The sequence below is a fragment of the Acanthaster planci genome, linkage group LG10, assembly GCF_054643075.1.
Source record: "Acanthaster planci isolate LZ-2023a linkage group LG10, COTS_SCS, whole genome shotgun sequence".
Classification (NCBI taxonomy): domain Eukaryota; kingdom Metazoa; phylum Echinodermata; class Asteroidea; order Valvatida; family Acanthasteridae; genus Acanthaster; species Acanthaster planci.
Window position 1 is genome coordinate 13,004,307 of NC_141786.1, and position 22,287 is coordinate 13,026,593.

At 39.4% G+C, this 22,287-nt stretch overlaps 1 protein-coding gene and 1 long non-coding RNA gene across 3 annotated transcripts; both read left to right on the forward strand.

Annotated features, from left to right (window-relative positions):
- Nucleotides 1-2,272: 2,272 nt before the first annotated feature.
- On the forward strand, nucleotides 2,273-17,140 carry LOC110990288 (uncharacterized). Its single transcript, XM_087142503.1, has 6 exons — nucleotides 2,273-3,379; nucleotides 3,771-3,919; nucleotides 4,364-4,454; nucleotides 4,906-5,021; nucleotides 12,953-12,975; nucleotides 13,199-17,140. Exons 1-6 carry the CDS (start codon nucleotides 3,308-3,310, stop codon nucleotides 13,507-13,509), a joined length of 762 nt encoding a protein of 253 aa, XP_086998629.1. The 5' UTR covers nucleotides 2,273-3,307; the 3' UTR covers nucleotides 13,510-17,140.
- LOC147797829 (uncharacterized) lies at nucleotides 5,027-13,337 on the forward strand. Of its 2 annotated transcripts, none has more exons than XR_015426768.1 (4): nucleotides 5,027-5,246; nucleotides 12,093-12,261; nucleotides 12,648-12,764; nucleotides 13,199-13,337. It is a non-coding gene; the product is annotated as an uncharacterized LOC147797829 (long non-coding RNA). The 2 variants fall into 2 exon arrangements; XR_015426769.1 differs by having other exon boundaries at nucleotides 12,651-12,764.
- Nucleotides 17,141-22,287: the final 5,147 nt, after the last annotated feature.

Genomic DNA, 22,287 nt, shown 5'->3' on the forward strand with positions numbered 1-22,287 from the left:
TACGGTGAGAAGACAGCAGATATATGTATTATAACAGTGCACCAACTTCGTGCTTGCGAGCATTAGCCATGCCTCAGTTAGGCCTATAGCCCTAAACCAAATTAAAACTATCGTCAAATCAAAAGTAGGCAAGTAAGCAAAATGTCATAAGCCCGGTAAGGCAATCCTTTCTTTTTCTCTAGTTTACGGATCCACCGACGTTGATTTTTGCCGAAATTGACTAAAAATAATTGACCAGTTTTATTATTTTTACCCTCTTCGCCCGGAACGTCGAAGACATCGTCAGAGAAACTAAAAAAATAAAACTGTATCACCTATATCGTTGACTTGATTTTTTCTGGGCCAACCTGTAGTTTTGGGTCATTTCATTTTATTTTTTTCCTTCTCCGCATCCGGAATTCTGTTCCATCTGAAAAAATCTGTAAACCAAAGAATAAAATAGTGTGGCCAAAGGAAACAGCTCGTAAATGAATGCACTCGATAGGAAGGCCTTAACAAGGGTTGGAGAAATTTAATATGCTTACTTAGTTCAGATGAAAAAATTAATTCTTGTGTCTTTTTTTCTAATTTAGAATCTCCCCACAGATCCATGTGTCTACCAAATTTAGTTGTTGGTTTGAGAGATTGAATTTGCTTGTCGGTTGTTCCAGCCCAAACATCTTACATTTGGGTTAGTAATAGGGTACACTTGCTTCGCTTGCCATATCATCATTCCAGGACCTGTTGCTAAATTGATAAGTCATTTACACATGGCACATGCTGTTTTCGACATGAAGGATTTGAAGTTAATTTGTGGTCAAGGAGGATGCCCGTCATCCTTTCTTTCGGGAAACATGTTACAAACAACATGCTCTCACTGCACATGAGGGTGACGGTTCGACTGATGACTATGCAAACATTGAGCATGTATGTAGCGAAGGAAAAAGAGAAAACATTGAAAGCGCTGACGAATGTGAAGATCACGTACCAGTAGATGAGGATGATGTGATCAATGGAGAAACATTCTGTATCAAAAGACAAGCTGCTCTATTCATAAGGTCACTTCTTTCTGAAACTAACATGACTCATGCTACATTAAGTAGAGTGATCTCAGCAACTGCAAGTTTTGAGGGATGAAATCAACAATTTGATGAGAAAAGTCACTAACGCTTGTGAGGCTATTGGAGTTGAACAGCAAAGCGAGGAGTATATAAATCTCTTACATGAATTTGAAGGCAGCAAGTCACTGTTTGAAGGGCGTAGAACAAGGTACAGGCAAGAAAAGTTTCTTGATGAACATCTTAAAATAGTTAAGCCTCAGTCAATTTTTCTTGGTTTTCGTTATGATGTGAAGACTGGAGAAAAGGGTTAATCAATCAAAGCGGGTGTTGGTGCAGGAAACATTTCAGTATGTCTCCATTTTATCAACTATTGGAATGATTTTAGGAGATGACTATGCAAGCAATGAAATTGAATCAGGGTGTGTTAGCAGTGACAATGTATTGCGAGATTTACGTGATGGTAATCAGTGTAGAGCCCATCCTTTGTTTGCATCTTCCAAGCAGGCACTACAGATTTGCGTTTACTTTGATGAATTTGAAGCTGTTAACCCATTGGGTTCTAAGAGAGGCATTCATAAAATTGGAGCATTCTACTTCACATTGAAAGATTTGCCTCCAAAAATGAATTCTTCACTGGACAGCATTCACTTACTAACATTTCGTAATTGTCTAGATCTCAAAAAGTATGGGTTTGATTCTATGTTGGTTCCATTTGTTGCTGAGTTGAAAAAGTTGGAATCTGATGAGGGTGCAAAGGTTATACTTCCAGATAAATCTGTGAGATTTGTTCGGGGAACTTTAGCAAAAGCTTGTGGAGACAATCTTGGGCTCAATGGTTTACTTGGATTTGTAGAGAGCTTTGGAGCAAACAGACCATGCCGTATATGCTTGGGTCATAGGGAGGAGTTTCAGCAACAATTTTTAGGAGAAAATTTTCAACGTCAACAAAGAGACAGCCATAGTGCTCACATTCAGGAGTCTGCTGCAACTGTAACAGGGGTCAAGAGAGATAGTGTATTAAATTCACTTTGGTATTATCATGTTTCAATGAATGTGACCCCAGATATTATGCATGACCTACAAGAAGGAATTGTACCGATGGAAGTGAAACTGGTTCTTGGGAGGTTTATCTATGAAGAGCAGTTTTTCACTCTTGATAAGTTGAATTCCCTCATGCTGAGCCACAGCTACGGCACTGTGACAAGAAAAATAAGCCAGCACAAATTCTTGAGTCCACTCTCAAAGGAAAAGGCAATTCACTGAAGCAAACTGCCAGTCAAATGTGGTGTCTTCTTCACGTTTTGCCTGTTCTGATTGGCTATCTGATTCCAGTAGGAAGTCTGTATTGGTCGTTGATTTTGGAACTACGAGTTATTGTAGACATTGCTTTTGCAGATGCAACAACACAGGGCTTGAGCCAATACCTGAAATACCTTATCAATGATCATCATTTGTTATTCAAAGAGCTGTTTCCTACAGTAAGACTTCTTCCCAAACACCATTTCCTTGTGCACTATCCAATGGCAATGAAAGAAATTGGACCACTGATTCATATGTGGTGTATGCGATTTGAGGCAAAGCATAATTTAACGAAGCGATTGGCAAGTATCGTGAACTGTTTCAAAGACATCTGCTCAACTGCAGCTTCAAGACATCAGATAAGTCACTGTTGTAAATGGTCTCAGATTTTGACTGCACAGATGACGACATCATAGAAGATGTCATTGAGGTTAAATTTTACAAACCAAATCCCTCACAACCTTTGAGTTCGCTGTCCCCATCATTATCATGCAGTGCCTCTACATCATCCTCCACTGACGTAAGTTAATTTTATTTATTAAAAAATTCTTTGATTGAAACATGTGGCACAAGCGCAAAAAGAAGGTCGCACAACCTGCTGCAAAGACACATATATCAGATGCAGGTACAGTCAGGACAGTATGTATTAACCCAAAGGAAACTGTCGAATGTCAACACCTACTGAAACTGAAAGCTGAACCGCGCACATTGACAGCTGCAGCACCCAAGTCTTATGTAAGGACAAAATACAGTACATCCGTCAATTATTTTGGGTTACATAAAATCACACGAAGCATGCCAGCTCGTTTGACGACCTGCAAGGAAAAAGAAAATGAGTTCTGTAATAATTCTTTTTGTAAAGTGGAAGTAAATTTGTCATTCATCTCACACAGGACACTTCGGATTCACGGTATGATGATGAGCAGGAGATGCCATCATCAAGAAAATTGCAAGAATAATCCACTGACATGACAAATACCGGTACTCCTAGATCACTGTTGCGGCAGGCCAATAGCTTGTGTACCTCCAAAAAAAGTAATGTGAGAAGACCTTTAAAAATTAAATGTCTGTAAACACCTGTACATTTCCATACAGAAGCCTCCACTGGTAATTCCAAGACCCCCAAACTCCATGTAGATTATAAACTGCCCTTTCAAAATAGACAATCACACTAATCTTAATGATTTTCTTTTGGAACCTCCTATATCAGTTTAATATCATACAGTAACAGAGAGCAAACAAAATTGAATCTTGCTAGGTAGCGATATTATTTGCAAAGATGGTACTCTCTTCGCAGTTTTTATACGGTATCTATGAGGGTGTATGAAACCCTTCCTCAAAATTGTATTGCCCATCGTAGAGGAAAATGTGCTATAAATGTCTTATCTTTGTAGATTTTTTTTTGTTTATTGTGCACATACTCCATAACAGATGCCTTTTGATGCTGGCAATATACTTCGGGAGCACCCTAAAGGACCCTCCATACTTGAGGAATACAACCAGAGAAAATACATTTCCCCACGAACTCGGATGACTCTTGTGTCCATTCTGGCTGCACATCTCATAACAAAATGTGGAAGGTAAGTGGAATAAACTTGTAAGAAATTTCCTCCCTGTTTTCAGTGGATCAATTACATGTGCATGTATAAGCCAAACCAACTTTTAATTTCAAAGTAGCTACAAAGCATCACAATCAACAAGTCTACATGGGAAGGTTTCTTGTCAGCACTTGAACTAAATTGTTGTACAAATGTGAGGCAAGGGAGTGGGGATTTGTTGAGCAACTTTGAGACCAAACACACTGGGGTTTTGGGGGCAGTTTCGAGCATGCACAAAAATCCTGAACATGCGTGCGTAGCTGTGCGTATGAGCAAAGATTGTTAGAAAGGACTGTTGTGTCTGCTGCTACCAGCATCTTAAAGATACTTGTTATGAAAGGACTCTAACACTGACTGTCAGAAAGGCATAATTAAATAAGAATGAAAAAGTGATTTTCAAATTGTGTCTGCTCTGTTTAATTGCAGCTACCCTACCATTGAGGAAAAACATGAAACGGGACGGGCAATAATAAGGCTTTTTCCAAACCTGAGAGATACCAGCAGCGTTACAGGATATGTAAGTATGGGCTTAAATAGCTTTAATTAGGCCAAACTGCTTCCATAGTTCACTGCAAAGGAATCAAAATAAATCCTGATGAGTACGTATCCATTACATGAAATTTTACTAATGGCTGGGACCTCATGCAGTGCTTCCTCTAAATTCATATGTCAAACACAGGTAACTGCAAGTAACTGAAAGAAGCAGCTACAAGTAACCAGGGGTGAATTTAATATAGAAATCTTATAGTCTAAACCAAAGGCTTCATGAAAAAGTATTGTCTACTAAACTTTTTTTACATAGAGAGATTAAACCAGCCAAAATGCCCCCCAAGTTAGTCACATACTTTCCCTTATGCAAAGGCTGAATGGGAATAACTTTTCAAGGGAAACTTAAAACTGAAACCCAAAACCTCCACAATTTACTTTTTGCAACTTTGGCAACAAAAATAACTCTTTTCTCTCAAAAGGAACACTTCTTCAGTTCAACAGGGGTCAAAGTGGGTACCTACAGGATAAACTCCAAAAACATCAGGCGAGGGTTGCCTCCATCGGCAAAGCAGAGGACTAGTGCCACGACACGCACGTGACCAGGTCCGAAAGAAGTCTCATCCCCCTCACTGCTTGTTGAGTCAGAGGCAGAGGAACTGGCATCATTCTGCCGAAATGCAATGAGGGACAGAAATAAGCCTGCAGTGGCCCAAGCGATGGCGAAGTGCTTCCCAAATAGACGTGCGTGGATCGACACAGCAAAGCCGTACATTTCAGAGGTTCTACAAAAATAACACGATTCATGGACATGCCAGAGCTGGTAAGTTACAAATAACACACATGTACATGTAAATTACATGTAGCAAGGAAATTCACCAGTTACATGTCGATGACCATTCTGTGCTCAAGTAGCACAGAATCTTAACAGTTGCAGAAGGGGCTGAGGCAAACAACACAACCCATGTGTGACAGTTACAATGGGCTCTAGTGTTAAGATATTTTGCATTATGAAGAAGTTGATTTATTTTGGATATCGGCCCTTCCAAATGTGTATTATGACACAATACTCAGTGTATACCTGAAAGTTGGACTTGAACCAAAGCTTCCTGCTTTCTAGAGTAGATCTCTTTACCACTCGACCACCAAGCTTGCAGGGACTGACTATACGGTAGGAGTAGGTGTACAAGCTGGTATTGCAAATAACTGTTTCTAAGATGTTGCTGGAGGTCGTAGATTTGACCCAATTATGTATTTTTCACAAACTCTTGGGTATACACAAACACTAATATCCACTATCTAGTAAGTGTTATAAATGTAATAAAAATCAAGAAGAGCAAATATCAAGGGCTCAGTCCTCTATATTCAAGCAGTTTGCATTTTGCCAGAGCCATCCACTGTTGATAGGAGTGTGGTGGGGATGGTGAAGCTGGGTTAAAAATGAATATTTTGTCAGTTTGTAATCAGTCAGTTCAACCCATAGAGTTGGATATAATAATGAACTAAAGGGCGTACTCCTAATTGCCAGCAACGCTTTACCACTGTGCGCGCATGAAAAGCAGGCGACCATGGCCAAACCGGGCAAAACAACACGCGAAGTACCTGGATGTAATACAACACGCTATGCACGACATGAAAAATGGATGAAAGTTCGCGGTAAAATTACTTTTTTTTGTGACGCATTCTGGAGATACTTAACAATGAAAAATCTTACCTTACTTATTCCTAGGCCCTATTGACCTAGAAACAGGATGGTCTTGGTGAGTTGGTGTCTTTTTGATGGCAAGTTTTTGTTGACATATCGCTCGGTGTACAGCCTTCCATGGTGAAACAGGACAGTCTTGATGAACAATCCGCTGATTGTCCTCACAAGTTGAGTGCCATGATCGTCTTCTACGGTGAGGTCTTGCTCAAAGAAATGCTCAGACGGATCGCCAAAAACTGAGGACCGAATTGCAAGCAATAAATCTTGCTGGATGGATTTTATGAGAGCTGGGGAAGTTCCTAGGGGGTTGGGTCTTCCTTTCAGGTTTTTAGTCAATGCTCTCCTGTAACACAAAACACAAGCAAAAAAAGTGTTTTCCCATTTTTTCAACTCGGTCTCTTTCTCGTTCAAGTTCCATGAAAACTCCATGGTCAGACCCCACATGGAGCTTGGGGGGCCGGGGCCGGCTGCTGAGGGTTTTGTCAATTTTATTTGTTGATTCAAGCAACTGCAGTTTCCATTACAAAATCTGATTCCAAAAACAGTGGACAAGAACGAACTCCTTGCTGTGCAAAAAGGGATGCCTGCAGTTTCACAAGAAATTTGGGAGGGAATCAGAATTTCTGAAAGTGAGACTGGAAAGTGAAATGCCGTCTACATGTAATGTAAGGGTTTGTTTCCCATTTGGGCCAAGCAGAATGTGCAAATCCAAGTGTTGTGACAAGCCGTGCTGCAGACATCTGAGAGCCTAAAAATTCTTCAAGACATTCCCCCAAAATTTTGAAAAATTAACTTTCAGGCATCCTTTGACGGTTTGTAAAACAAACAAGTTCTAGCTTAGTGGCTTATTTGGGGCGTAACAGGACCATCTAACCCTACCCCACAAAGTATTTTGTTGATCAATTTTTCGTTTCTGATTTTTTTTAGGAACATGTACTGACACTTCCAAACAATATTAAGGGAAAGGGTGGGAAATATTTACAGATGAAAAAAGTGGACAACTTTTTTTTTTACTGATTATGCCTTGTCTTCTTCCCTAAACCCAAATATGCAACTGCTCTAGCACAACTTTAAATGCATTACATCATTTCAGTATGGAAGCCAATGATGAATATAGTAGCGTGTTTTATTATTTTAAATGAACAAATAAACTCTTGCTAGTCAAAAGCAATCAAACTGGAAAATCCATAAACAAAGGAACTTATCAATACATGTACAAAATCAAGAACATGTAGGAAAACGTTTAGATTTTGAGGGTTGCAAATTGCCAGGTCCTACTCTCCCCACACATATTGAAACAAGGCTCGGAACCATGTCATACAAATAGAGCATAGTTTGAGGTTGCATAGTTAAATTTAACTTCAGCGTATTGGGATTGACTGACTTCTCTCCTGTGGCAACCTGGGAGAGCAAGTTTGTCAACTTCCAGGTCCGAAGGACACTAAAATCTACTCTTCACCCAAATACATCCTGTTCCATTTATTATTCTACACCTAAACATTTTTAGTTGACTTTGTGAAACAAAATGCATGCACAGACTGAACTACATGTACAGTATGTATCACATTTGTTGTGCATGACATGTACTATTGAATATGCTGGGAAATGGTAAAAACTACAACATGGGTGAATTCTTGAAATGAACCAATTGTATGCCATGTCAACCAAATGAACATTTTGGGGGTTAAACATTTCATGTTTCACTTAAGAACACAACATTGTAAACTTTATTCAGTTACAAGCGTAGCCCTTGAAAAACAGTATATTGTATATATACGTACATCATCATGTATCCTCGTTAACTCAAAATCTTCACTTTGTTCACTTTAACAAAACATCTTAAAGAAAGGAATTCTTTTTAGAGTTAAGTTTTAAAACTGACGAACTGTGTGAACAAGATGCTAGTTTTCTTGCACTTAGTACACAAACAAGTTACGTGTATGTGTAAAAATAAAAATGATCAAATAGTTAGCATGTAACAAATATCAACTTTAGTAAGTTGCATTACAAACAATTCAAAATGAAACACAAATTGATTAGTACAATCAAGAAACCAATTCAAGAAAAAAAACCAAGAATTCCAAAATGTGAAATAAAAATCACTGAACACTTAATAAATTCAACATTAACAGGTGTAAAATTAAAGAACCATAGATCAAGCAGTATCATGCCTCAAAAGTCTGTCGGTTGTCTTCACAATTCGAAAAACATCGTCTCTTGGTTGAATAAGACCCCCACGGTCTTTCCTGGTGGTTAACATGCTTTCTGATGAGACGGCAGAGTCAGATGTGTTCCTGTGCAGGGCAACACAACACTGTGTGCATTTACAGTCTGCAATCACGTGCCGACTTATGTATCCAGCCATGTAATGCAGAATGTGGTCGTGAAATTCTGAGGGCTCTCTCAAAAGCTCGGCAAATCTTTGCATGTTAGTATTGGTGTGATGGACAGCAGCAGTTGGCTTGGACTTAAACAGCACATTTAAGGGTTCATCAATGGTAACATTGGCATTTTTTGATGGCATGATGAGGTTCTTCAAGAGGATGGCACGTAGTGCCCACTTGAACTGCAAGCAGTTGGGATTATTATTCCAGCCACCTCTTCTGCGAACTCGGCTGAAAAACATTTCTAAGTGATCTTGGGACATCTTGTATGTGCACACATAATGGAAAGGCTGTGGAGCTGTCAGAAGGTCATGACAAATACCAATTACTGAGTCGATAGTTGCCATGAACCCTACCCATGCTGTCTTCCTTCTGCCCCTGCATAGTTGTTGTCCATCTGCATCTGTAAGAGCCTCCATGTATTTCTTTGTGTCCAGGAGCCATTTTTGTCTTTTTGCAAGGTTGGTAGTATTCATTGGACTCTTGAATCCCTTTCCTTTAGGGTGCTTTGAATTCATAAAATCAAACAGTTTGTCAACAATACGGATGAACTGTGTAGTTTTCTTGCTTCCTTCGAATTCCGCAAGACAGAGGTCCGCTCTCAAAAAATCAATTGCATCTGCTACAGACGAGCTTAGTGCCTGTACAGCAACTTTCACATTCATCTTGTGCTGCTGCCACAAAATGTGCTTGGATTTTAACTTATTTGCAAAGTGCAAATTATCCTTCTGTTGAACCTCATATAATCTGTACCTCCAAGATATCTCATCTCCATTGTGGTAAATTGTCTCCATTGTCGCTAAACAGTTTCTAACCAGCTTAATCAAGTGGCATGCATCAAACACGAAGTAGACAATCTGAGATGAATCGGCTGGGTGAGGAAAGTATGATCGCATGGCAGTGGCAGTGATTGAACAACCCAACAGTGATGCTGTTGTTTGGTTTGCATATGTGCCATCACATACAACACCATGTACAACCATTCCAGACTCTGCAAGCACACAAATAAGTTGCTTGATGATCTCCGCTTGCACTGCAGCAGACAAGTGATCTACTAGGTAGTATGCAACTGGATACTTCCAACTGCCGGTCAATCCTACAGTCATGAAAACAAGGGCTTCCGTTGCAAGACTATCTTCAGAGGAAGCTAGGAAATTGCCACAGTCAATGAAACCAGCATACTTGTTAGTCTTGGGGTCATACACAACTTCTTTTTTCAGTGACATGGCATCAAGCATAAGCATGCAGTGCTTCTTCAAAGAATCCTCAGCTGCCATTTCCTTGATATGGTCGATGACCTCAGTCAGAAATCCTGGCTGGCAATTCAGGCTCGCACTCCATTTGCGAATTGTGCTGGGATGTGGCAGATGCAAATACTGCCTGACAAATTCATAGGCCTGAGCACTATAGAAATGAAGTGTGACTGCAAATTGCTTGAGTTGCTCTGAGAACCTGTGCCCATGTTTGTCTTTTTCCAAAGATTTCAGCTCATTGTCAATCAGCGTTAATGTGTTTTCACCAAAGTTGAGCTTCAGCAACTCCAACTGTCCCTGGTTTATCATGTGCTTTTTCTTCACTTCTTCCAGGAGACTTGATTCTTTTACTTTGACGCTTTACTTTTTGTTTAGCTACTTTAAGTTCCTTACGGGCCTCTTGAAGTTTTTCTGTGGTTTCCTTCAGTTTTCCATGAACCGAACTTAATGATGTGGCATACATGTGGTCTGTGACAGCTTTTTTTGAGGCTGTGGGCTTAGATCAACTGCAGGCATTCTTCTTTTAGGTGGAGGCCTCTTGCTTGCTTGCTTCTTTTGTTTGTGAGGCGGAAACTGGGGAAAGATGGAGGGTACAGCTTGCTCCAGGAGTTCATGTTGAACGACGTCAGGGTCATCTCTGGGATGTATACCTGCAAAAGTACAACTTTATTAATTTGCAATATGATAATTTAAAATCACAAGAGTATCAACACATGAGCAGTTCAGCAGAAACAGTTCAGTATTCAGGTTCTGAGAGGTGTCGGTCATTTTGCCCATTTTCCAGTACGTCCACAACCAGTCCCCCCCAACCACTTCGCCCATGTGCCACTTCACTTACAAGATGCCCAATGAGTTCAGCAATGTCAGCAATGAGGTCTGTAAAGCAAGAAGTCTTTTTTTGCTTCCTCCATGGTTCTTTCAAGATTCAACCAAAAATTTTATTTTCACCCTTAAATCCAAAACACATGCCATTCCTTACCATATACCACCACTGCAGACATTGCCAAATTTTGGACATCACGTGGGCGAAATCACTGGAAGTAGCAAATGGGCAAGTGGGCGAAGTGGTAAATGGGGAAGTGGTTGTGGGTGAACTAGTGGGCAAAATGGAAAATGGGCGAAGTGACTGTAAACTGTCCTGAGATTGAATGCAACTACAATGTCAATAAAAACACATACCTCTGATGTAATTTTCAAAGTGCTCGCTGCACACCACATGATGCTTTGATGGTACAAAATCAGCTCTGCTGACTGCAGCCACCACTTGCTCAAAAGAGCTGGTTTTGCAAGAGGAAATCTAAATTGAAAAGATAACCCCAGGTAATAATATGCAAGCCATCCTTTTAATAATAAAAAAACTATGTAGCCTGTCACTTTTTGGATTATTACAGAAGTTGTGTCAAGTTGGCTGGGTAGCTAGGTCCATTATAACCTAATTAATGAAGAGACGTCTCTGTCAGTTTGTACATTAATCCAAACACACTGTATTTATACCCTGTAAAATCCTGAATTTCTAGTCCAACTACATCATGTATTGACCATGTTTACACCTTTTGTTTTCAACTTTGAGGTTTTAGAACCTTAATGCTATTAAGTGAGCCCCTGACATGCCTGACAAGTGAGTGTTTTTGGACATTAAAGTGTACATGAAAGTACATGTATATATATCACAAAAAGGAGATACCAAATCAAATGTACAGCAGACTATTTGAATTCAAAAATATTGCCAAAAATGCACGCTCAGTTGCTGTTTGAGTCATGCAAGTTTAGGCTGATGAAAGTTGATGATAATATGGTTCTTATCACCACCCAAACTAGTTTCAAACCTGCATAAAAAATTCACCTTTCATCACCATAATTACCCTGTCCAAAACCAATTTAAATTCCCCACGTCAAAACCAAATAACAAGTAGTGGAGGTGTCCCCAACTACACAATTCCCGGCCATGCATAGGCACGTCCTGTAGTACTATCCTGGTTAATATGCACATTAAATTATGCATGAAAATACTTACTTATGAAATGAAACACCTTCTCCCTTCTTGCGCCGATTGGTGCAGCCAAACGCTGCACAGCTTTCAGGCATGTTTCTTCTTGCTACTCGGGTAAAATTAGGATAGTTTGGAGACCGGTTTACGAAAAGAGGTGCGCGCTTATCACGTATACGACTCGAGTCGCTAGTGACAAAATATCACGGTTTTGCCCGGTTTGAAAATGGCGGCACGATCTTCTTGTCGGCACAGCGATTAGGCGAGTACGCCCTCTAGTTCATTATTATATCCAACTCTATGGTTCAACCACTATTTTCTTTTTCTCTCCATGCAAAAGATTGATCAGGATTTCAAAGCCATGTATGACGAGTCTACAGACTGCTTACTGAAAAAGTGGGAGAGCCACTCGCAGGATCTGCTGACATATGCTGCTTCTTGCCACAAAGGGATAGTGGACAGAGTACTCAAGGAATACAAAGGATCAGCAGACCAGGACAAAAGCTCAGGTCAAGATAACCGAGATTTAACAGCTACATGCATAAATAATTAAACTTTGGAGATAAACATTTACCAAAAAGCTATGAAGATAAGAGGGATTAAAGGCAAAGGCATGCCCTCTTTTACCAACCTATACATAAAACAATTTTTTCCTTCCAATGCACCGTAAACAAAACTATAAACCCTTATCAGGATCAGGTTTTGTGATGTTGTTAACTGTGCATGGAAAGGAAAGAACATACCCAGTTTGTTGGAATACCTTTATTTGACATTGACAAAACATTGACAGTGACATTGACAAAACAATGCCACTTATTATGAGTTAATTGATGTTAAGGACTAAATTCCAAAATTAAAATGACCAGTATTTTTCTTCTTTCTCTGGCTTGTTTAGTAGATCTGAAAGCAAGGTTTTGTTACGCTCGTCCGCTTACTACCATCGTACAACACAAAGGCAAAGGGTCGTGTGTCACGAGAAGATGCTGAGAAATTTTTGGTCAAATGCTATGAGGTATACTCTTCATTGTGGTTCTTATAATTTATCAGGAAACTCCAAAATGCTGAAAGACCTCTGTAATGCAATTGTTCTTACAAACATGACAAAGTTCACAACATTATAACATTAAAGTGATGCCCCTTTTCAGCTCTTGCAAAGTTCTCCTTGATGTGATTAATCAAAAACTTTATTTATTTATGCAGATGCAAAAAATTCTATGAGCAAAGCACTTAGGCATTATTATGCACGTCATGTACCCACAGATATGTGACGATGACCACGGTCTGGTTCAAACAGTGAGGTTAGAGTGTCAAACTTTCATGGTCACTCTTGAAAGTAAACCATTAAACTTTAAGATGAAACATACTTGTGTGCGTCCGTGCCCATTTATTTTAAATTTTAAATCAAAAAGTCCATTGAGGTAATGAATGGAATGATTTCTTTTCAAGTGACAGAACCAGTGGAGGATGTCTTGAAGGACAGTGAGACGAAACAGCCAAGCCTGATTGCATTTGGGCAGAAATTGAACATCCAGCAGGTCCTGCTAAAAATTGAGGACTATGGCTTCTTGCTACGGTCAACTAATATCACCTGTGCAGTGGATATCCTTTTCAAAAGCCATTGGCTTTTTAACTTAGAGTACCCACCTCAGCTCAGGAACTTCTACGCCTATTTGCAGACCCAGATTTATGACCTGAACTATGACAGCAACATACCACCACCGGTAGTGGAAATTACGTTGGCATTGAAGGCAAATTAGGATATACATTCTAAGTGTAAAGTTGATCTACATTTACATGAAATTGCCAAATAATACCATTTTCCCACTTCAAACTACTTAATCACAAGGTTTTAAAAGCTACATATACTTATAGTGTCCTAGGTTCATTAATCCTGTGGTCCAAGGCGGCTTGTACTATTCAACTTCTGGAACTGAAAATTAGACTCTCCAGCACGCTCCCACATACATGTAGGCCCTATAAATTTACCATTTCTCATTCAAAGACTAAGAAGATTCTATTTGAAAAGGCATATTTTAAAAAGACAATGAGACTAAGCAGCCAAGCCTGATTGCATTTGGGCAGAAACTGAACATCCAGCAGGTCCTGCTAAAAATTGAGGACTATGGCTTCTTGCTACCGTCAACTAATATCACCAGTAATAAATAAATCTGAAATTTTTCCAATATGAACAAACCATTCAACACCTTCTTAACACTGAGAAAAGCATTCGGTACTAGGTGAAACGTTATGCTGCCTCTTCTCACCGCGAAATTTGGCGATTTGTCGGAGAATTTCTGAGCTGGCGTTCGTTGCTTGTTGTGGGGTTGAAGGTCACAAATGTATAAGGTCTGGTAACCAAGCTACTGTACTAGATACTGAGTGCATGCAAAGCTATGGTGAATGTAGCAACATAATGAGTGCAACCAATGACACATGCAGATTATACAGAGATAGACTGATAGTGCCTAATTAACGTATACATGACCCACAAATTAATAACAAGTCTTTTTACAAAACAGGTACTTTGACTGATGGGTATTAAATCAACCAATGGCATTAATACGTTATCAACTACATGTAAGAACAGGTTTCAAAATAAGCAAAAAATAAAAAGGCCAAGTATATGTTTGACATGTTTTGGGAGACACTAGCAGAGAATTAAAGAATGCTTTTAAAGAAATCTGTTAAATGAACCACACATGTAAAATCATTTCTTCTCACAATTGAGTAATAAGACCAAGTTATTATTTTACTTATTAAAAATGCATTGCAGAAAAAGTGCAAAATCATCACAGTTTATTTAAGGCAGCTTTTTTCAATCAGCAGCTTTACTTTAACGGTTCAGTGCTTAATCCATTTTTATAAAATGAAAGTAACTATATAAAAACAAATGAAGTTTCTTTTTCTTAAAATCCATAGCAGAATAGGTGCAAACTTTTTTAAAGACATGACAGATTCACTAAAGACTTTTTTCAATAAACATGTGTATTTTTACATTTTGCACTGACTCCATTTTCATTAATGATGATTATGCACATCAACGTGAGTGGAAATTTTCTTCAGAGACTTGACATAGATTTTTTTCGGTGAACAAGTTTAGTTACATATTCCGGTGCTTGATCCAAGTTTACAAACGATTATAATGCACGGCAGAGTGAGTGCAACTTCCTTGCAGAGACTTAGCAGGTTCATTTTATAGATTGTGTTCTGTGAAAAACTTTATTTTCATTTTCCATTGGTTGATCCAAGTTTACAAATGATTATAATCCACAGCAGAGTGAGTGCCGATTCCTTGCAGAGACTTGGCAGATTTATTTTATAGATTGTGTTCAGTGAACTATTCTATTTTCATGTTTATACTCAGTTCAATTTTATAAATTATTATTGTTGTAATAATTATAAGATTGTTTTCTTAAAAATGATTCTCATTTGATTGATTCAAAAGAGGCTGAGTCACTTTAAAATATATCTTTGGAATTTTTAATCATCTTTTTAAAAATGAAGACATTGTTTTCTGCTCGGAAAGTTATGAATTATGATGGATATGAAGATGCTCAAAGATCGTTTGTTTTTCTTCATTCGAGCCTTTGTTTACTCTTTTGGTACTCTTCAGTACAAATTGACACAAGGAGTGCAGAAATATAGGACATTACACCGAACATAAAGAGTGCATTATTTAGCTTCTAGCAAGTGCTCCTGAAAGTTTAAAAATGACACCTTAGGTGCAGGAGTTGTTGGAAACTGCCCCAACACCTGAAGTGCATAATTAATGTAGCAGGTGTTCTAAAACATAACACCTGAGGTGCACTGTCTGTAGCTTTTTCGGAGTGCTGCTGTTGTAGCACAACTGTCGGTGCTGACTAAGCACAGCGAGTGCAGTCACTATACGAGCTCTATCATATCCAACTTGACCCAGTGTCAGATGATTTGTGTTTTATTATATTTTTTAAGTCTTTTTACATCCCCCTTGTAGACAAATAGCCTGTCTTTACTATTCCTCCCCCCCAAGTTACGTTGACTAGGCCATGAGTTTTCTTCTTTAACTTTCCCCACTGAATTCATCCCTCCAGTTGGAGTCCCATCGTGTAGACTCTTTTGTGTAGTTATCATAATTTCATAATTAGGCAGGTATTGTGTATAGTCGGTAGTAGACTCTGGGGGAGAGAGCTTTTCTCACCCCTCGTTACTAACTAATTGTGTTTTCTAGGACTGTGAACAATAAACCAGAATGGAAGATAACCTGTTTCTTGGTCTGTTTCTTTTAGTTAGATGAGTTGATGTAGCTCTGGTAGAAAGCCGTACCCTTATTATTCAAAGTTAGTCTGAGAATGCTACAATGAAGTATGTAGTAAAAGTGAGGTGGAAAGTAAGAGTCAGTGTGTGAATCAGATTGCCAAATGATTCCGCTGTGATAGCACAAGATTTCGTTGCTCCTAGAAGTTGTTTTTGTTGGCCATAAGGCAAAATCTTGAGGCAGCTTTTGCCTATCAGACACAACATCAGGTGTCTGTTCAGCAATTCAGCCTTGGTCAAAACTTGACTGAGGATACCTTGTCTGTTGAGGGTTGTTGTCAGGGCAAGCAAAGGAGCAGAACTCAACTGAGAGTGAAGAAACTCGTAAGTGTTGATTTCTTATTTAATATAGAAGACAATGTTGTATGATTCATTTGTTGATTTGATTAAGATGCAGTTATACTTCTCTTTTAGTGTTATAATAACCTCTGAGTAATGTGACATGTAAAGATATTCTTAATGAAGTTAAAGAATTCACCAGTGTGATGTAGCCAAAGTTAAAATTGCAGTTAGCAATTTGTCCTCTTTTAAAATGAGGATGGAATACTTGTATGTTTGGGTTATTTCTTTAAATTGAGATGGTCATTGGTCAGGGATTGATTCCCTCGTACTACCCTTGCTACCCGTGCTACCCCTGCTTAAAAGTCACGATTCCAGATGACGGAAACCCCGCTGATTCCTGAATACAGAACTGGGAAATCCGAGGTTGTGGCTGCAGTCAGAGTATTTTGAAGCCGGATTTACATCGTTGATTCGTTGAAGGAATGTATCCATGATGTAGTGGAAACATTTTAAGACTTTTTAAATTTGTGATTTACCAGTCTTTTTAAAGAAGTCTGAAGATTATTTTCATTTGTGAAGCCTAATTGGTTCTTTATAAATTTTGAAGTGAGTAATTATACATCCAAGTGAGGATAGTAACTGATTTCTTTCCTTTGGTTTTGTTTTTTGTTCCTTTGGAGCAACAACATGGTACATCAAGTAAAAGGAGTTGAGAATTAATTACGCAAGCAATAATTTGACAAATTGTTTGTTTTTTATGCCCGTGTAAATAATTAAGGAATAAATTAATTTAAGAGAGAGTGGAGTATAAAACTGACAGTCTCTGTCCCATGTATTTTGAGAGTCACACTTCTACACCCAGCAAGGCCAAATCAACCCATCCAAGCCCAACGCAACACCTCAATGCATTCCAATTCATTACGCCTTAACCTCCACTCAGAGTCATCTAGCATGCTTCATGCATCCCACTCCATGTTATTCCAAACCATCCCACAACCAGCTTCGCATGCACCATACCCCCAATTTAAACTTCCAACATTTTTAGCCTTTTGGTTTGAACAAGATATTCTGTAAATGGACGCTAGAATTGAGCAACTCAAAACATGTCCTGTGACAAGGAAGCTTAACTTGTGTTGCAAACAGAAGGAGTGTGGTGAAAGAGAAATCACCTTTTCCAGATCAAAAGAACAGCTGGGAACTAAATGATTAAATGGTGTGACATTTCTTTCACCAAAGGTAAGAAGTGAGTTCTGACATTGCCGCAGCTCCTTGAGTTCTGGACAGGTGCAGAGCATCGGCCACCAGCAGGTTTCGATGACACACTTCAGATCAGCTTCTATTCAACTGGAGCAGGATGCAAGCGGCTGCCGTCAAGCAGCACATGTGGCTTGCTTCTAAGCCTGCTTAGAGGCATTGAAAACCCTAATGAGTTGGAATCCATGCTTGTCTATGCAGTTCAGGAGACACAAGGGTTTGGAAGAATGTAATTGTGTCTCGAACGGGTTTTGAACATATTGGTTATTGAAATCAGAAGACGTTCTGAAGAAGTATATTTCAATTGCGTTGCAATGACTTCAAATATAGGTTGTGTTGTGTCCTCAATAAGTGGTCACGTTTTTGCACATATTTGATATTGTACGAATATGTGGAAAAGTATTGTAAGAGGTAATTAATAAAGCTCTTTTTTGCTCAATATAGTTGCTACTTTTTCTCACCATTATTGTTTGTATAAGCATCATCAATGGGCATCAAAAAATTATTTGTAGGGGTCATTCTATATGAACTCAACCAGAATCTAGCAATCTTCCAATGTCAACATTTCAGATTAGGCGCCTTTTGAAAAGAAATTGAAAATCTTCATGAAAAATGAACACATGCAAAATTTAAGGCTTCAAATCCCAAGGGTTCCTCAGATAACCCCCCCCCATCACCCACGTTTTACACTCGCAAAGCACAAAAATTAATTTGCAAGGGGTTTGGAGGCCAATATCTCAAAATAAATAAGAATTACAGACCCCTCTTCAGCCCAAGGGTTTAGGGGCTTGTGATACTCTATTCCTGTTATTTGGGCAAAGGTTTGTCTGCAACTGAAAATGTACCACACATGAACCTTACGTTTGGTATATAGGCCTGTGAAAAGAGTCGCAGTGGAAAACAGTGGACACTTTCTTAAACTTTGTGCTTGCAAACTCACACTGTGGGCAATTAACCATGGACAAAGCATTTTCCACATAAATGTTCATATCTAGCTTTTATTTTCTCCAAATTTCAAGTTGTCTTCAGCCCCAAACAATTTCACATTTTTTGGTAGTACAGCCTACATGTGCATACATATCTATACATACTTTACATGTATATAATGTATATAAATGTGTACTTTTAATATATACATTAAAAGGTATGTACATGTATGCATATCCCATATACATGTTGGCACTAAGTAAAGGTATGAACATTGTTTGGCAAAATATTTCGAAAGAGAAGTCCGGCAGCATATCTTTCAAAATTGGAACTGAAGGACACTGAAATGCATGCATTAGAGTCACATCATTACCAGCAAAATGAACACTCTCAACCAGTCACTTCAAACATGTAACCGCGTGTTTCTTCGGCTCTTAACTTGGAAATAAACTCGGGAGTAAATTTTTCTAAGCTTTTTAGCCACTGAAACTTACCCATGGGCAGATACTGACTCATGGCCCAGTCGTACAAATTGTTGGCGTCTAGGTACATGACATGAGACTCTGGTTGATTTGGGCCGTAGTCAGGTAGGTCCGGGTTATTTGCCTTTGCATATCGCTTTGCACCCACACTAGAGATACCACCTCTTTTTGCCCTTTCAAGTGCTTGTCTATGTCTGTCAGTAGTTCCAGTTTAAAACCCGTGTGCTTCCAAAGAGCGTCCCAAGATAAGCCAGGTGACGTGTAATATTTAGCTGGGTCCAGGCCATAGTTCTGTTTACAGACTTTACGGAAGTTCTCAAAAACAGCCGCTAGCAATAACACGTCGGTTTCCACGTATAGGTCGTGGTAGTAGTAGTAGGAAACTGAGAGTTCTGAAGCACACGCCCTTTTCGCCCCCTTTCACCCATCACACTCACCGGGGATTCCCACTCACCTTTTGACCCCGGCGAACTTTTCCTGTAAACAACTCGTGACTAGCGCCGGGGATTCCCACTTCATTAACCTTGAACTTTTGACCCCGGTGAACTTTTTGTGTAAACAACTCGTGACTAGCACCGGCCTGCACCAGCAATCACTCAAAAAAAGGGACTTCCTCTTGCTACAAGTCGAGACTTGCCCGTCATAAAAAATGATAAAAAATAAACAAACAATAATAAAAAATACATAAAAATAAATGGTAGATAAAACTACAAACGTAAATTATTATTGCAAAGACACGAGAAATTCGATCAACTTGATAGATTCGTACAATTGCTTTCGTTGTTTAAATTCCAAAAGTTTACGCAAATGCATCGATTGTAAAGAATGCCACAATTGTCATGAATGCCAAGACTGCGTCACATGTAAGGACTGCTCCACCAGCGACGATTGCGGTAGATGTATAAATTGCGTGGCTTGTTTTAATTCGTACGACTGCAGAAATTCAAATGCCTTGGACAGTTGCGAAGACTGTAACGAGTGTGCCAATTGTATCGAGTGTTTTGGTTGTACGTACTGCACCTGCTGCGTAAATTGTGTCGAGTTGGAAGGAATGGATCGCGTGGTGCTCGTAGACGGCAAGCATAAAAAGCTGAGGCTCGCGCGAGAGAACGACCACTGCCCGATTCATCGACTAAACTCGACGCGGATTTATACAAAATTGGATTAATTATTGAATACGACGCTGACGTCGAACATTTAATTAAAGTAGAAATCCCAGGTTAATTTTTTACCTTAAATAAATGATCTATATATATAAAAGATGACTGATGCGGAGCTTTGTCACTTGCTGAATCTAAAGGAAGGACACATACCGGGATCTCAAAGTAAACCGATACCCGCTTGTAACCACCAAATACTCGAAATAGACGAAAGATACGCTTGTAAACACCGCGGTCTAACTTTTGGGTTTGATTCGTTAAATTCATACACCCCGCCGACATGGGAGATCGATACTACAAGCATCACGTTTGGAGGAAACCGCCGCCACCAAAATCGAGAAGAACGTTGCAGAAGTACAACATTTGTTTTAAAAACGGCGAAGCGGGTGAAATAGAATATAAGTTAAACCAAGTTTTAAACGGTAAGATCTCTAGAGGTAAACCGTTGAAGGCTTTAATCGCGGTGTGTTATCAAGAGACAACCGGGGAAACCGAATCTCAAGTGAAAGATCTATTTCAAGTTTCGGATAAGCACTGGGAAAACGCCCTCGATAAATTAAACCTCGCCTAACAAGATTTTTCAAACGTATATAATAAAATGGGGACCCACACGTTTTACTTAACCCAGCGAGCAGACGTTTAAATTGAGAGATGTCATCAACACCAAAGGCAACAAGGTCGTCCGAGTAAAGAATATTCATTTTGAAGCTGGATATTTTAACATAATAAACGCCACTGAAATTGAGTGGGATACAAACTTGGACGGTAGGCCAGCGGGGGTACTTGGCGAACGACCTCCCGGAATACTCTCAGTGGAAAGAACGGACGTATCTCCCAATTCAGAATTAGTACAAACAGCTAAAAACAGATTGATCCAAGCAAATAAAAGAGGCAATTTCGCGGAAGAATTCAGAATCATCGCTGATGAAATTGAGCAGCTAAACCAAGAAATCGCAACTTTAGAAGATCAGTTAAACCAAAGACAACCATCAGAAACGCGGGCTCGTTTAGCTTATGATATCGACAATAGAAAAGTAAAATCAGCTTCACTGCTCGAGGGACAAAGACAGGCATTGGGTGAAATTCGCGCAGGGAATCCCCCGACTCGACCTACCACCACCACCAACTCCCCCGTAACACCCGCGAGACCCAGAAGAGAATTGACTAAAAGACTGTTTTTGACGGGGCTAACTGAACCTATATATGACAGACTTCATTCGCAAAGCTCATCTGAACCATTACCCCAGGGCCAAAGAGGAAGCATCGTGGAACCCCCCGGTTATTATAGCATGGACTGGTTTCACTTTTTGTTAAACTCGATTCCGGGCGTTTCTTTTAAGGTTCACTCAGAATCTAAACGGGTGACTTTGGCCATTACGGACCCTAATCTCAAGTTGCGACTAAACAAAGAAGTGTCCAAGCTACTGAACTTACCCAAAATAAAACTTTTACCCAACGTTATTTACGAAGGCAAGTACGATTTGAACCCATTGAAACTCGCGTTTATTCATTGCAAACAATTAAATACATTAACAATTTTTATAACGGGCAGTCTTTAGACTTGCTGTATGTGATAGCTACCGAGCCTCGCACCTGTAATCACTGTGAAACGCCAAAAAAGTTAATCGACAGGAACATCAGTGAATTGACTTTTTCTGTTAAAACGATAGAGGCGAGCTCTTGAATAACATCGGCAAATTTTAATCGAGTTAGACATTTTCTAAAACGTGTAATTATAAAAGTAATATTATCATAAAAGATGACGACTAACGTATACCCGGATTTAAGTAAACACTCGGATTTGACTTTAAACTCGGCTGAACAAGCGGAAACCAAAATTTACAGACTCAGAAAGATCGAAGAAATTAAATCTCAAATCCAAAGAGAACGCGACGCGAGGGAAAATAGTTATAAAAAGATCAAACGACTTTTAACCGCGCTCGGATACGTGGAGTACGGCGTGGAAGCAATTGGAGCCACATCAGCAGCCGTAGGCATTTCTGCCATTTTGGGCGTCGTTACCGGACCTGTCGGACTTGTGATGGAAGGCATCGCTATCGGTGCGTCTGGCGCTTACGCGGTTCTAAAGTACGCCTCCCGTAGACTCACCCACACAACTAAAAAACACGACCAAATT